This window comes from Pristiophorus japonicus, chromosome 26, assembly GCF_044704955.1.
Source record: "Pristiophorus japonicus isolate sPriJap1 chromosome 26, sPriJap1.hap1, whole genome shotgun sequence".
Lineage (NCBI taxonomy): Eukaryota > Metazoa > Chordata > Chondrichthyes > Pristiophoridae > Pristiophorus > Pristiophorus japonicus.
This window is the reverse complement of record NC_092002.1, coordinates 19,653,143-19,668,949: the sequence shown is the minus strand read 5'-3', so window position 1 is coordinate 19,668,949 and position 15,807 is coordinate 19,653,143. Positions and strand designations below refer to the sequence as shown.

The window sequence follows — 15,807 nt, the reverse complement described above, 5'->3', positions numbered from 1 at the left end:
CAGCTGGCACTGCAGCCACCCCTCCCCCCCACCCCGGGCCCCCAGCTCTCTCGCTCTAGTGTCAGCGAGCACGCTCAGACCTGCAGTAACTGAGCCTCAGTCAGCCCTGGACTGGTTATGCTGCAGGTCCGTGTCGAGCGCTCTCTATACAAGGGCTCTTTCTCTGATCAGCATCAACAGGACCAGGTGCAACTGCAACTGCAACTCCTGAGCTGGCAGGTGGACAGGCAGATTCTCGCACTTTCAATCTAAACATGGCTCTGATGGGATTGTGGGGGGGCGGGGGCGGGGAAAGACCTCCAAGCCCAAATTAACCCTTTAAGGGCCAGGGCGTTTACACGCTTCCTCCCCCTCTAACACGGTTGCGAACCGTGAGCGTAACAGGACTTATTAATGACCAATGTTAAATACAAATCCCTTACTGTGGGAAAAGGGCAGGGGAGAGGAGAGGGTGAGCCCCTCACTAGCTCTGATCATCTTGTGTCAGGACCACTAACGATCCAGACACAAGAAGCTTAAGGTGGGTACAGACAGCCCCCCACACTCTGACATGACCTCCCCCCCCACCCCCACATTACACCCCAGCCCCAGGGGCACATTGCTTACAATTTAAAAAATTTTTTACAATAAAGGATGTGTCGATCCTGCAAGAACTCCAGGTGTGGGGGCAGGCCAAGAAACGGTTCCAGCACAACAAAGCAGCTCTGCTGGTTCATGTCCTGCACCTTCAGCTCCTGACCAATCGCCCAGATAAAACCCTCTGCCAGAAACGTCAAGAAAATATACAACCGCAAACAGTTCAGGCACATTGCATTTAGGATTCAATTTACAGCGTCCCGTATGGTACAACAGATATTTATATACAAGACAAGGGGCCCCTCTAAACAAGGCGAGAGACCATAAGTATTTACAACGGCTGAACTCGATTTGACCATCGACGATCAACAGGATTACTTTGTTCCGATATTTCAGTGCGCGGACACCGGGGTTTCAAGTGAAGAGAGATGGCAGCTGGGGAACTTTCTCAATCCTGCCCCTCCAAAGCCGGGCTGTGGGAGGAGGGAATCTCTGAGCTGTTTAACACTCAGGCGGGGTGCTGCTGGGAGCAGATCTGGCCTGCTAAAGGGACAAGTGGAGATGGTCTTATATTTGTTCACCTCCCTCCCAGTCTCCTCCTTTGACTCGGTGCGTATTCCCCTCGCACTTCAGGGAGGTTATTCTAACGACCAGGACACAGCATAAACCGCAAGCTCAGAAGTGCTGGTTTAAGTGTGATGTGTGCTGTTGCACAATGTACTGAGTGAGAGCTCTGCTCTCTGCTGCTACGGGTGACCCTGTCTTTGCCACAGCCGGCTTTAGTTCGAAAATGAAGTTATAAGAAGCCTTGCAGGGAGACTGACTGAGCCAGCCTGCAATGAGGGAAGTGTTCCCTCTGTATAGCATCGACAGGTCACAATCATTCCTTTCACACGTGTCGAGCCTGCAATTGGTTCCAGTTTAACACTGTCGGTGGGGTAGGCGTGCAGAATTTAAGCTTAAATAGATAGAGGCACAAATTTTCTGTGTGTGCTTACAAAAATGGCATTTCCAGTTTGATCCCAGGATGAAGGAATTGAATTATTGTCGCACCTTTGATGGGCCGTACCATTATAAGATTATAAGCTTTTCCCGTCTTACCAAACAATAACCCTTGAAAGGGTTAAGAAAACTCTGAAATTAACCAGACTCCGAAGGACGGGGGGGGGGGGGGGGCAGCGGGAGGGGTCACAAGCCAGGATATCCAGCGAGGATTCCTTACCGCTGTGCATGCGCATTTAAAAACTGAGACTAGTTAAAAATCTGTACAAAATAAAAGCTGGCCTTTCTTGAGTAATTCAGACTCCCTTGAAATATTCCACAGCATTCCATAAGAATACCTGCTGCAAGGGGATTAACCCAGACCTGAAACTGCCCCCACCCCCAGCAGCGGAATCCTGGGGCTGAGGGAAATTTAAAAGCCCTCTTTAAGACTCAAGACTCCACTTGTTAAACAGAGTTCCAGCTACGCTGAACGGCAGGGACTTTCCAGAGCCCAAGGTCCTGCTCATGCTGGTAGAGTCAGAAATATAAACAGGAACTGCTGAGAGATACTGCAATCGGTTCGGAATCGGGAACATCCAGGTTAGCATTCCAGACAGAGATCTGTCCAAGCTCGTCCCGCTCTTTCCCAGATTCTCCTGTTTACTTCAGCTCTATTCTGGGGGCTGTGTGAACGTTTCCAGTGTATGTTGGGAGCGTTTGGAACCTGCTCCCACTTTGCAACCTCGCAGGAGACATTTCCAGAAGCATTCCCTTCCAAATCTCGAGGATTGGGAAGAGCTGGAATCAAGGAGGAATAATTCTTTAAGCGTGCGGTTGCGCAATCCAGCACTAGGGGGCGCCCGCACTCCCCGAACCAGTTCACAGCAGCACTGTGAGCAATCCTGGAATCTTTCCATTCCCAGCCCCAGAGTCGCTGCCCCTCGCCACTGTTGGGAAACAAGGCCCTGAGCAGTCAACACCATTCCCAGCCCCAGAGTCGCTGCCCCTCGCCACTGTTGGGAAACAAGGCCCTGAGCAGTCAACATACCCAGATACTCTTCCCATTGTAGCTAAAGGCTGAGCGCTCAGAACCAGCCTTCCATCAGGAAGATAGCAACTTTCCTGGAACTAACCCAGATCCTGAGTGTCAGTGTGTTGGGGCCCTTGATGCTCTGTTAAAGCAGTCAGCCAGGGGCAGGAGGGACCCGATCTGATCAGACACAGGTCGGCAGATCAGGTCTGCTCCACTCACTTTGCCCAAAATGGGTCCCCACGAGAGCGTGTCCAGTACAAACCCACTCTCACCCCTGTGTCAGTGCCCCCACCGACTCTACACATGGTGACGCACTCGACAGGGCGATCGCTGGCCTGGTAGCGAGTGGAGGATGGTTTGGGTTTGGCAGGCAACTGTCTTGGTCACTGCCCGTGCCTCGGGGAACCGTTCCCATTGCCCGGTGGTCTCGGTACGCAGTGCAGTGGGAGCCCACCGAGGATGGAGTGGGCGGCAAACAGGGGACTAAATTCTGTTGGGTCACAGCCAACGTTCCCTCTAATTTCTTTCTTTTTTTTTTAAAAAGGGCATGCGCGGCCCATTCAAAATTCTGCACGTGCGTTTTTTCCCCCCAATTTAAAAGCTGGCTCACCGGCTGCGTGGGACACCCCAGAGCGCTGCACGGGACCCCCCCCAAGAGCGCTGCACGGGACCCCCCCAGAGCGCTGCACGGGACCCCCACCCAGAGCGCTGCACGGGACCCCCACCCAGAGCGCTGCACGGGACCCCCACCCAGAGCGCTGCACGGGACCCCCACCCAGAGCGCTGCACGGGACCCCCACCCAGAGCGCTGCACGGCCATGAAGCTTAAAGGGAGCACTGGGCGCAGCACATCATAAGGGCTCCAAATGTGGCAAACGGAGCAAAAAACAGGAAAGTATTTCTAGTCTATATGAAAGCCACTGATCTCGGTGCAAGTAGAAGGTTAACTACGACGCCGGGGTTTCACTACTGTTCCGCTATGCGGCTTTACAAAGACGTTGAACCAACCCAGGATTTAATCGGAAATATCTCTGCCTCGCTCCAGTGTTGAGGTGCACATTTAAAAGGAAAAGTGTTTGCTGGCTCAACCAGGTCCTCACTGTGCGCGCATGCTCCGCACCGGCCCGCAGGGAGCGTCTCCACGGTTCAAAGTTCAAACTCCTCAGTTCCGCTGTCCCCTCCAGAGGTCAGCTGCAGGGCTGCTCGGGGACGACGACTTCACAGCTTGGTGGCAGCACGTCGGAGCCCTTAAAGCGCAAGCGCGCTCTTGGCTTGGCGTTCTTCAGCCCGTTTGTAAACCCACGCACCACCCCCCCCCCCACCCCCACCCCCCCCCCCAAACGTGTGTGCTGCTGCGCTGGCTCCCTCCTCCGTTACCGCGGTGGGCATCAAGGCCTGTCGGAGGAGGGGGGGGGGCGCGGGCGGGGAAAGAGGAAGATCCCAGAGAAGAATCCGCCCGCGTTCACTCCCGGGGCACGGGGCTGCGAGTCGTTCGAAGGTGGCAGACTAGGCTGGCAGGGAGAATGCAAGGCCCGAGGGCCGCTGGAACCAGTCACTCCTCCACCATGCTGTCGATGATGTTGATGAGGTTGTCCAGCCCCCACAGGTAGCCGTCCTCCCGATTCCCCTCCACCCAGGCCACCCGGTGGTTCAGTCTCTCTCGGTCGGGCAACAGCACAGTTTTCCCAAAGTCGATCATCCAAACCTTGGCTTGCTCCGTCTTGTCGTGGACAAAGAGAAGAGAACTCCCCACCACCTGCAAACATGGGAACAAAGTCAGAAAACGCCACAATTCGAAGGGAGCAAAATGACTCATTCTTAAATAAAATTAATTCTCGGGATGTGGGCGTCGCTGGCTAGGCCGGCATTTATTGCCCACCCTGAATTGCCCTCGAGATGGTGGTGATGAGCCGCCTTCCTGAACCTCTGCAGTACCACGGAGTGTCTCGCTCGGCCATTTCAGAGGACAGTTAAGAGTCAACCACATTGCTGTGGGTCTGGAGTCACATATAGGCCCAGACCGGGTAAGGGCGACAGATTTCTTTCCCTAAAGGACATCAGTGAACCAAATGGGTTTTTAACGATAATCCAGTTGTTTCATGGCCATCATTACTGACACTAGCGATTCTATATTGGATAAGTACCCGAAGGAAAAAAAAATTTCAGGGCTGCGGGGAAAGGGCAGGGGAGTGGGACTGGCTGAAGTGCTCTTGCAGAGAGCCAGCACGGGCGCGACGGGCCGAATGGCCTCCTTCTGTACTGTAACCATTCTCTGATTTATTTAGGTAACTGAATTTATATTCCCCAGCTGCCGTGGTGGGATACGAACTCGTGTCTCAGGGTCATTAGGCCTCTGGATTACTAGTCCCACATAATCACAGTGCTACTGTACCCCATTTACTGCTGACCAGCTGAGTGGCAGAACGTGTTATCCAGTGTAGCAGGCTCAACTTGTGCTGAATCAGCTAATCCCATCGAGCCTGCTCCGCCATGCAATATGATCATGGCTGATCTTCGACCTCAACCGCACACTCCCGCTCTATTCCCATATTCCTTCGTGCCCAATACTCAACGACTGAGCATCCCAAACCTTCTGGGATAGAGAACCCCAAACATTAACAATCCTCTGAGTGAAGAAATTTTTCCTCATCTCAGTCTTATAATCTGATATCAATTGTTTTTGTAATTCATTCTCAGGATGTGGGTGTCACAGGCGAAGCCGACCATTTATTGTCCATCCCAAGTTGCCTTTGAGAAGGTGGTGCTGGGCCACCTTCTGGTCACAAGGAAAGAAGTGATTGCACGAGAGAGGGTGCAGAGGGGATTTACCAGGATGTTGCCAGCACTGGAGAATTTTAGCTATGACGAAAGATTGGATAGGCTGGGGTTGTTATCTTTGGAACAGAGGAGGCTGAGGGGAGATTTAATTGAGTTGTATAAAATTCTGAGGGGGCTGGATAGAGTGATAGGAAGGACCTATTTCCCTTAGGAGGGGCCAACAATCAGGGGACATAGATTTAAAGTAATTGGAGGGAGGTTGAGAGGGGATTTGAGGAGAAATGTTTTCACCCAGAGGGCGGTGGGGGTCTGGAACTCACTGCCTGAAAGGGTGGTAGAGGCAGAAACCCTCACCACATTTAAAAAGTACTTGGATGTGCACCTGAAGTGCCGTAACCTACAGGGCTACGGACCAAGAGCTGGAAAGTGGGATTAGGCTGGATAGCCCTCCTTCGGCTGGATCAGATATGATGGGCCGAATGGCCTCCTTTTGTGCCGTAGATTTCTAGGAATCTTGGAGGGCTGCAGTCTGTGTGGGGAAGGTACTCTCACGGGGAGGGAGGGGTGAAAGAAGCAAAGGAAGGCAGTGGTCAAGTTCCTGCTCGATTGCACCCGATAAAGAAAATGAGAGGCAGCAGTTCCGTCAGCATCTGGACTAGTATTTTCGATTCTGACAGTGTCATGAAACATAAAGCTTTCCAGATGCTACTGGGAGTGCTGTGTATTTTCAGCTGTAATTTGTTTTGTGCAGTTGCTTGAGAAACACTGGGCTCTGCTCCTGAGGCTGTGAGCAGACAGGGCACATCCCTTACCTCGTGCGTGTTAAAGAACTCCGAGCTCTCCAGCGCTGTCCTCACTTCTTTCAATCGCGTCAAGTAGTTTCTCTGCAACAGAGTAACATGGGAACATTAGCAGCACGCTATCACAGCAGGGAACATACTAAGCCGGCACACACTATACCGGTGTGGAATCCGTTAACCCGTGAACCTCATCAATACTGGCACATTAACCCAATGCACAACATGGGAACCTGCTCACACTGAAAGAGGGAACGGGAGGACCAGCCCACATGGGAAGGCGGGGGAAGAAAGAGGGGGGGAGAATTTGAGCCCACTTGGGTGGGGGCGGGGAGAAAGGACCAATCCACTCGGGGAGGGAGGACCATCCCATTCATAGAAGGGGGGAAATGGAAGGACCAGCCCACTCAGGGAGGGAGGATGGGGGAACCAGCTTACGGGCCCACGTGCTACCACTCTTAACCACCCAGACTATTTAAAGAGAGAGAGGATGTGGAGGGGTAAATATAACCTCTGATACGACGCTGAGAACCTGCAACCTCAAGCTACGTAGTAACAGAGCAGAAATAGTTACCAGGATGTTTCTGTTGCTGTCCACAAAATCTTCCAGTGCATCCATGACCTGCTCTTTGAGTTTGGTTTTCTTGAAGTTGGTGTTGCAGGAACTGTCGGCCTTCTGGGGAAATCGAAGGAAAACAGAAGCCTTTAACTGGAGTGAGCAGGGACGCGCCATTCCAAATGCAGTCCTCGATCTCCATTGCTCCCTCACATCCTGCTGCTCGCCCTCCTACCCCCGTTGCCCTGCGCCATACTGTGACTGGCTGGACTGTGACAGCACTGTACTCCGTTCTGGGCGCCACACCTTCGGAAGGATGCATTGGCCTTGGAGGGACGGCAGCGTAGATTTGCCAGATGGTAAATGGACTCCAAGGGTTAAATTACGAGGAGAGATTACACAAACTAGATAGAAAGACTTGCATTTATATAACGCTTTTCACGACCAATGGACACCCCAAAGCACTTTCATAGAAAGGTACAACACGTTGGACGGTTATTTGGCCCGTCGAGCCCGTGCCAGCTTTACAGCCAATCAAACATAGAAAATAGGTGCAGGAGTAGGCCATTGGGCCCTGCGAGCCATTCAATGCGTTCATGGCTGAACATGCAACTTCAGTACCCCATTCCTGCTTTCTTGCCATACCCCTTGATCCCCCTAGTAGTAAGGACTACATCTAACTCCTTTTTGAAGATATTTAGTGAATTGGCCTCAACAACTTTTCCACAGGTTCACCACTCTCTGGGTGAAGAAGTTTCTCCTCATCTCGGTCCTAAATGGCTTACCCCTTATCCTTAGACTGTGAGCCCTGGTTCTGGACTTCCCCAACATCGGGAACATTCTTCCTGCATCTAACCTGTCTAAACCCGTCAGAATTTTAAACGTTTCCATGAGGTCCCCTCTCATTCTTCTGAACTCCAGTGAATACAAGCCCAGTTGATCCAGTCTTTCTTGATAGATCAGTCCCGCCATCCCAGGAATCAGTTTGGTGAACCTTCGCTGCACTCCCTCAATAGCAAGAATGTCCTTCCTCAAGTTAGGAGACCAAAACTGTACACAATACTACAGGTGTGGCCTCACCAAGGCCCTGTACAACTGTAGCAACACCTCCCTGCCCCTGTACTCAAATCCCCTCGCTATGAAGGCCAACATGCCATTTGCTTTCTTAACCGCCTGCTGTACCTGCATGCCAACCTTCAATGACTGATGTACCATGACACCCAGGTCTCGTTGCACCTCCCCTTTTCCTAATCTGTCACCATTCAGATAATATTCTGCCTTCCTGTTTTTACCACCAAAGTGGATAATCTCACATTTATCCACATTATACTTCATCTGCCATGCATTTTGCCCACTCACCTAACCTATCCAAGTCACTCTGCAGCCTCATAGCATCCTCCTCGCAGCTCACACTGCCACCCAACTTAGTGTCATCTGCAAATTTGGAGATACTACATTTAATCCCCTCATCTAAATCATTAATGTACAATGTAAACAGCTGGGGCCCCAGCACTAAACCCCACTCGTCACTGCCTGCCATTCTGAAAAGTACCCATTTACTCCTACTCTTTGCTTCCTGTCTGACAACCAGTTCTCAATCCGTGTCACCATAAGAAATAGGAGCAGGAGTGGGCCATTCGGCCCCTCGAGCCTGCTCCGCCATTTAAATACGATCATGGCTGATCCGATCATGGACTCAGCTCCACTTCCCCGCCCGCTCCCCATAACTCTTCACTCCCTTATCGCTCAAAAATCTGTCGATCTCCGCACCAAATACATTCAATGACCCAGCCTCCACAGATTTACAACCCTCCGAGAGAAGAAATTCCTCCCCATCCCAGCCCCAAATGGGCGGCCCCCCATTCCAAGACCACGCCCCCCCAGCTCCAGCCTCCCCCATCAGTGGAAACATCCCCTCTGCATCCAGAATACTTTTTTTGAAGTGTAGTCACTGTTGTGATGTAGCAAATACGGCAGCCAATTTGTGCACAGCAATCTCCCACAAATAGCAATGTGAAAATGACCAGATAATCTGTTTGTCATGTTGGTTGAGGGATAAATATTGGCACGGGCACTGGGGTGAACTCCCCTGCTCTTCTTCAAAATAGTGCTGTGGGATTTGTACATCCACCTGAGAGCGCAGACGGGGCCTCGGTTTAACGTCTCATCCGAAAGACGGCACCTCCGACAGTGCAGCACTCCCTCTGCACTGCACTGAAGCGTCAGCCTGGATTTTGTGCTCAAGTCTCTGGAGTGGGACTTGAACCCACAACCTTCCGACATAGAGTCGTATTCAACTAGGGTTGTACTATATAAATGCAAGTCTTTGTTATCTTTTTACTCCCTAAAATGCAGAAGATGAAGGGGTGATTTGATTGAAGTTTTCAAGATATTGAGAACAAATAGACAATGGTCCCGTGAAGCTGCGCAGCGCTCTGGAAATCCCACACAGCTGGCTCACTGGCTTCCAAACGAGCAAAACCGCGAGCACGTTCTGTTCTGAATGGGCCGCGCACCCAATAAAAGTTACAGGGAACATCGCTGATTGGGTAGAGAGAGAAAAACTATTTCCGCTGGTTGGGGAGTCTAGGACTAAGGGGTATAGTCTAAAAATTAGAGCCAGACCTTTCAGGAGTGAAATTTGAAAACACTTCTACACCCAAAGGGTGTTAGAAGTTTGGAACTCTCTTCTGTAAATGGCAATTGATGCTGGGTCACGTGTTAATTTTAAATTGGAGATTGATAGATTTTTGTTACTCAAAGGTGATGGGGGGAGGAGGGGAAAGGGGAGACTCGAACTAGGATAAGGGGCCGCCCATTTAAAACTGAGATGAGGAGGAACTTCTTCTCTCAGAGGGTTGTAAATCTGTGGAATTTGCTGCCTCAGAGCTGTGGAAGCTGGGACATTGAATAAATTTAAGACAGAGATAAACAGATTCTTAACCGATAAGTGAATAAGGGGTTATGGGGAGAGGGCAGGGAAGTGGACCAGAGTCCAGGATCGGATCAGCCATGATTGTATTAAATGGCGGAGCAGCTCGAGGGGCCGAATGGCCTACTCCTGCTCCTATTTCTTATGTATATGCAGTTAGGTCGCAGATAAGCCATGATCTCATTGAATGGTGGAACAGTCTCGAGGGGCTGAATGGCCTGCTCCTGTTCCTATGATCGGTTATTGTCAGTGTGGACTGTTGACTGAGAAGTACGGCTCGTCACTCACCCTGATGCCTTCTATCCTGAACCCTAATGTTGCAGTCGAACTGAGAGTCTCCCGCCACTGCATGTAACGTGGCTTCAAAACGGCCGCCTGCTCGTGCTCCTCCGGCGTGGGCGCGTTTGGATCTACCGCGATCATCTTCTCGTACATGTCTTTCCGCAGCTTGGGCTTCTCGCGAGCCTTGGTCAACTCCTCCTCGAGGTAGGTCCTTCAAAAGGAAATTTGCAATCAGTGTCAGAAAAATATAAAGGACTAAGCAGGCAGTGAAAACGTCAACCGTGATTCGCAGAGACAGTTACTGCACCATCCTCCATGGCCTCGCGCCCTCCCCATCTCTGAAACCTCCTCCAGCCCATCAACCCTCCAGGGTCTCAGCGCTCCTCCAATTCCGGCCTCTTGAGCAATTCCAATTTTCTTCGCTCCGCTAACGGCGGACATGCCTTCAGCCATCCAGGCCCTAAGTGTTGGAATTCCCTCCCTAAACCCTCTCCGCCGCTCTCCTCCTTCAAGACCTTCCTTGACCAAGCTTTTGATCACCTGTCCTAACATCTCATGTGGATCTGTGTCAAGCTGTGCCTGATAACGCTCCTGTGAAGCGCCTTGGGGAGTTTTCCTTTTAAAATCACTATATAAATGAATGTCGTTGTTGCAGATGTGACAGCTACACGGCCTCCAACATGCTGAACCCCCTCAGGTTGTAACTGGGGATGGGCGTGGAGCAGCAACCAGAATTAGGTGAGATGATCAAGAGGATACATAGTCAAGAATGTGGAGGTTTTGGAAAAAAATGGGGAGAGCAACACTAAGGCAAAGTTACATTACAACAGTGACTACACTTCAAAAAGTACGGTGGTTGTGAAAGGCGCTATATAAATGCAAGTCTTTCTTTCAAAGAGCATCGGGGAGGGAAAATTAGGGAGCAGGCAGCTAACTGCTTCGCCACGATGAGCGGAGAGAGGCCACAAAGGTCAGAGGAGGTGTCGAAGGATTGGAGAGTGGAGAGGCGTGAGTCAGGGAGACAGTGGGGGTCAGCGAGGTCCAGGGACACGGACCTGTGTTTGCCGCTGGAGATCACGCTGGATGGGTTGGAGTGTGCGTACAGAGTGGACCGGACCCCCCCCCCCCCCCCCCAGAGAGGCTGGTGATGAGGGATGTAGGAGATATCAACCTCGGAAAACAGGGTCAAGCCGCGAGAACATTTCAACCCTCTGCAAATGTTCTCAAACAAAGAGTGGCCACTCGACCCGGGACGAGGGGGGTGATCAGTGACCATGGAACCAAACTCCAGCAAGAATCGATAGGAGGAAGGGGGGGGAAAGGGAGGAGGGACGAGTAATGGGCCATTAGTGAGGGGCTGGCTTGCAAGGAGTGTTGGATTTAATTAAAGCTTTTTCACAGCTAAAATATTCCTGACTGCTACAAAGGAATTGTTTGTGATGGGCTTGTTATGGAACATAGTGTTAATATGTGGGTAAACACAGCACAAAGAGAGAGAGAGAGAGAGAGAGAGAGGGGTCAGGAAGGATGTGGGAAATCACACACCCAGGTATGTAACAAAGGACGTGCAGTTGCAGCTCCAGCCAACAGCACCACTCCCTGCACCTCACGCACTGAGCGTTTGGATTCAGGACAGAACATGGACAAGTTACTAATGACTACGTTTAGAGAGCGCTCAGTGCCGCGCCTTTAAATGCAGGCTGAGTGGAAAGTTTGAAGGTGCTTTGCAAACCACACATTTGCATTCTGGTCTGGTGCTCACAACCAGCGTGCGGGTTTTGCAGCCCTGTACTAGGCCGGTTCAGAAATGTGGCTTGGTGCTGTCACGAGCACCTTCGCACCCGGTATCGTGCGCTCCCCACAGGTTTTCCAGCACAATTTGTCGGATATTACCAAGGCTGGAACAATGGAGTACTGGGGGGGGGCGGAAGGAGAGGTAGAAGAGAAGGCAAACGGGAGTTAGTATTTCGAGAGGGTAAAGTCCTCTCCGAAAGTTGCTCTCACTGGGGCAGCGGTCCCTCCAGCACCAAACACCCAACTGTACCACACCCCAAATGGTGTTAACCTAGATAGTGAGTGTTGACTGGCTATTCGGCCACAGGGAGCAATCGCATCTAGTCCTTGCGAATGTCTCCTTTAAGCTGCACTGCTGTGCAGCTGGCTCACCGGCTATTAAATGGTGAAAAACCGCTCGTGCGATATTTTCAATGGGCCACGCAACCACTTAAAGGGGCCGTGCAGCCAGAAGAAATTAAAGGCAACATTGGTCCTCGCCCTCCGTCAAGCAGCACTGGATAGTGGCTGAGTGTCCCCTCTCTCTAACCCAAGGGCATTCGAACAAATGGGGAGGTCTTGGCCGGAGATCAGCAACTGCTCTGGATGGCTGACAAATATTACAAACTTAACTGGCAACTACACAAGCTCCAGGATAGAGGCCCTGTGGTGTTAAATTCTGAGGCGCAGCAACCTGTATTTATATAGCACCTGCAACGTAGTAAAAATGTCCCTAAAGCACTTCACAGGAGGGATTATCAGACAAAATTTGACACAGTCCTGTTCGGAACAGGTGACCAAAAGCTTGGTCAAAGAGGTAGGTTTTAAGGAGCATCTTAAAGGGGAAAGAGAGAGATACAGGGTGGAGAGGTCTAGGGAGGGAATTCCAGAGCTTAGGGTCCCAGGCAGCTGAAGGCATGGCCGCCAATGGTCGGGGGATGAAAATCGGGGATGCTCAGGAGTCCAGAATTGGAGGAGTGCAGAGACTGCGGAGGGTTGTAGAGCTGAGGAGGTTACAGAGGGAAGCAGTGAGGAGTAACAGGCACAGCGCCCCCTTTTTCCAAGGTCCACTAGTAGCGTTAACAGACCAACTTACCTCACCCCCATCTTACAGTCCATGATTGAGGGGGAGTCAAACTCTGACAACAGGTCGTCCATCTGGTTGTAGCTGTCTCCATCCTTGTCCACCACACCATAATAGCCCGGCACATAGGGACGCAGCACGGCATCCTTCATCAGGGACTCCAGGCACTGATGCTCGCACTCACAGTATTTCTTTAGGATCTTCCCAAAATCTCCCGCTTTGAAGTTACCTGAAAGAAACAGGCCGCTTAGTGAGCACCATCGCAAGGCGTTCCACCATTCACAATCCTGCACTCCCGCTCCACAGTCTTTTACTGTGCCTCCCCCGCCTCCCCAACACCAGTCAGTGAAATACAACTAAACCAGTGTCCATCGCCTCGGAGTCAGAAGGTTGTGGGTTCAAGTCCCTTTGCAGAGACTCGAGCACAAAAATCTAGGCTGACACTCCAGTGCAGTACTGAGGGAGTGCTGCACTGTCGGAGGTGCCGTCTTTCAGGTGAGACACTAAACCGAGGCCCTGTCTGTCCTCTGGTGGATGTAAAAGATCCCATGGCACTATTTCGAAGAGGAGCAGGGGAGTTATCCCCATTGTCCTGGCCAATATTTATCGCTCAATCAACATAAACATAGATTATCTAGTTATCACATTGCTTTTTGTGGGAGTTTGCTGTGCGCAGATTAGCTGCCGCGTTTCCCACATTACAATAGTGTTGTAGTAATTGGCTGCAAAGGGTTACCTGCGTGTCCCGCTAACTGCACCCATGGATAGCGCTTCTTGAAGGAGACGACGAACGGGGACCAGTGCACCATGGTTTTCAGCTTCTTCCACGATTTGTTCTGGAAAAGAAAGGTCCATTTAACAAAAATACAAAACCACTGCAGAGATCTCTCCCTCCCCCCCCCCCCACACCTCAACCAGTGACCCCCCCCCCCCACACACCTCAACCAGTGAACCCCCCCCTACCCCTCAACCAGTGACCCCCCCCACACACCTCAACCAGTGAACCCCCCCCCACCCCTCAACCAGTGACCCCCCGCACACACCTCAACCAGTGAACCCCCCCTACCCCTCAACCAGTGACCCCCCCCCACACACCTCAACCAGTGAACACCCCCCCCACACCTCAACCAGTGACCCCCCCCACACACACACCTCAACTAGTGACCCCCCCCACACACACCTCAACCAGTGACGACCCCCACCCCCACACCTCAACCAGTGACCCCCCCCCCCACACACCTCAACCAGTGAACCCCCCCTATCCCTCAACCAGTGACCCCCCCCCACACACCTCAACCAGTGAACCCCCCGCACATACCTCAACCAGTGACCACCCCCCTACACACCTCAACCAGTGAACCCCCCCCACCCCTCAACCAGTGACGCCCCCACACACAACTCAACCAGTGACACCCCCCCCACACACCTCAACCAGTGAACCCCCCCTACCCCTCAACCAGTGACCCCCCCCACACACCTCAACCAGTGAACCCCCCCCACCCCTCAACCAGTGACCCCCCGCACACACCTCAACCAGTGACCACCCCCCTACACACCTCAACCAGTGAACCCCCCCACCCCTCAACCAGTGACGCCCCCACACACAACTCAACCAGTGACACCCCCCCCACACAACTCAACCAGTGACACCCCCCCCACACACCTCAACCAGTGAACCCCACCTACCCCTCAACCAGTGACCCCCCCCACACACCTCAACCAGTGAACCCCCCCCCACCCCTCAACCAGTGACCCCCCCGCACACACCTCAACCAGTGACCACCCCCCTACACACCTCAACCAGTGAACCCCCCCACCCCTCAACCAGTGACGCCCCCACACACAACTCAACCAGTGAACCCCCCCCACACACCTCAACCAGTGACCACCCCCCCACACACCTCAACCAGTGACCCCCCCCACACACACACCTCAACCAGTGACACCACCCCCCCCAACACCTCAACCAGTGACCACCCCCCACCTCAACCAGTGATCCCCCCCCCACACACCTCAACCAGTGACCCCCCCCCACACACCTCAACCAGTGACCCCCCCACACACACCTCAACCAGTGACCCCCCCCCCCACACACCTCAACCAGTGACACCCCCACACACCTCAACCAGTGACCCCCCCCACACACCTCAACCAGTGACACCACCCCCCCCACACCTCAACCAGTGACACCACCCCCCCCACACACCTCAACCAGTGACCCCCCCCACACACACACACCTCAACCAGTGACCCCCCCCCCACACACCTCAACCAGTGACCCCCCCTCCACACACCTCAACCAGTGACCCTCCCCTCCCCATCCCACACCTCAACCAGCGACACCCCCCCTTCCCTGTCCCACACCTCAACCACATATTTCTATTCAAAAACACTCTGTTCGTGAGCATTTCAAAAGGAGGGAGAGAGGTAGAGAGACGGAGAGGTCCAGGGAGGGAATCCGAGAGTTCAGGGCCGAGACAGTTGAAGGCACGGCCGTCAGTGGTGGACCGATGGAAATCCGGGTGCACAAGAGACATGAATTGGTGGAGCAGAGTTCTCAAGTGATTGTGGGGCTGGTGGAAATTACAGAAATAAGGAGGGGAAAGAGGCCATGGAGATTTTGAAAACAAGAATTAGATTTACAGTCTTTGTAAAAAGCTTGGACTGTTAATCAGATCAGCCATAATCGCGAGCGAGAACAGTTCCCACCGAGGTCAATGCTCCTCCGAATTTTTTTCAAACACTAAACACTGCCCTACAGTCTCTCTCTCTCTGCTCAAACTCCAAACACTGCCCTGCAGTCTCTCTCAAACTCCACTCCAGAGACTAGAGCACAAAAATCTAGGCTGACACTCTAGAGTGCTGCACTATCAGAGGTGGCGTCTTTTAGATGAGACGATAAACCGAGGTCCCGTCTGCGCTCTCAGGTGGACATAAAATATTCTATGCCACTATTTCAAAGAGCAGGGGAGTTCACCTGGTGTCCTGGCCAAAATGTATTCCCTCAATCAA

General features: G+C 52.4%; 1 protein-coding gene across 1 annotated transcript in view; it reads right to left on the bottom strand.

Moving 5' to 3' along the window:
• Window positions 1-3,324: 3,324 nt before the first annotated feature.
• The window catches only part of LOC139239232 (inositol-trisphosphate 3-kinase C-like), an 82,544-nt gene continuing 70,061 nt past the window's right edge, over window positions 3,325-15,807 (bottom strand). Inside the window, exons 2-7 of the mRNA XM_070867918.1 lie at window positions 13,532-13,631; window positions 12,808-13,024; window positions 9,945-10,149; window positions 6,743-6,844; window positions 6,184-6,255; window positions 3,325-4,349 (exon numbers count right to left, since the gene is read on the bottom strand). Of these exons, the coding sequence (XP_070724019.1) occupies window positions 4,146-4,349; window positions 6,184-6,255; window positions 6,743-6,844; window positions 9,945-10,149; window positions 12,808-13,024; window positions 13,532-13,631 (900 nt within the window). The 3' untranslated portion in view covers window positions 3,325-4,145. The remainder of the gene's footprint in view (window positions 4,350-6,183; window positions 6,256-6,742; window positions 6,845-9,944; window positions 10,150-12,807; window positions 13,025-13,531; window positions 13,632-15,807) is intronic.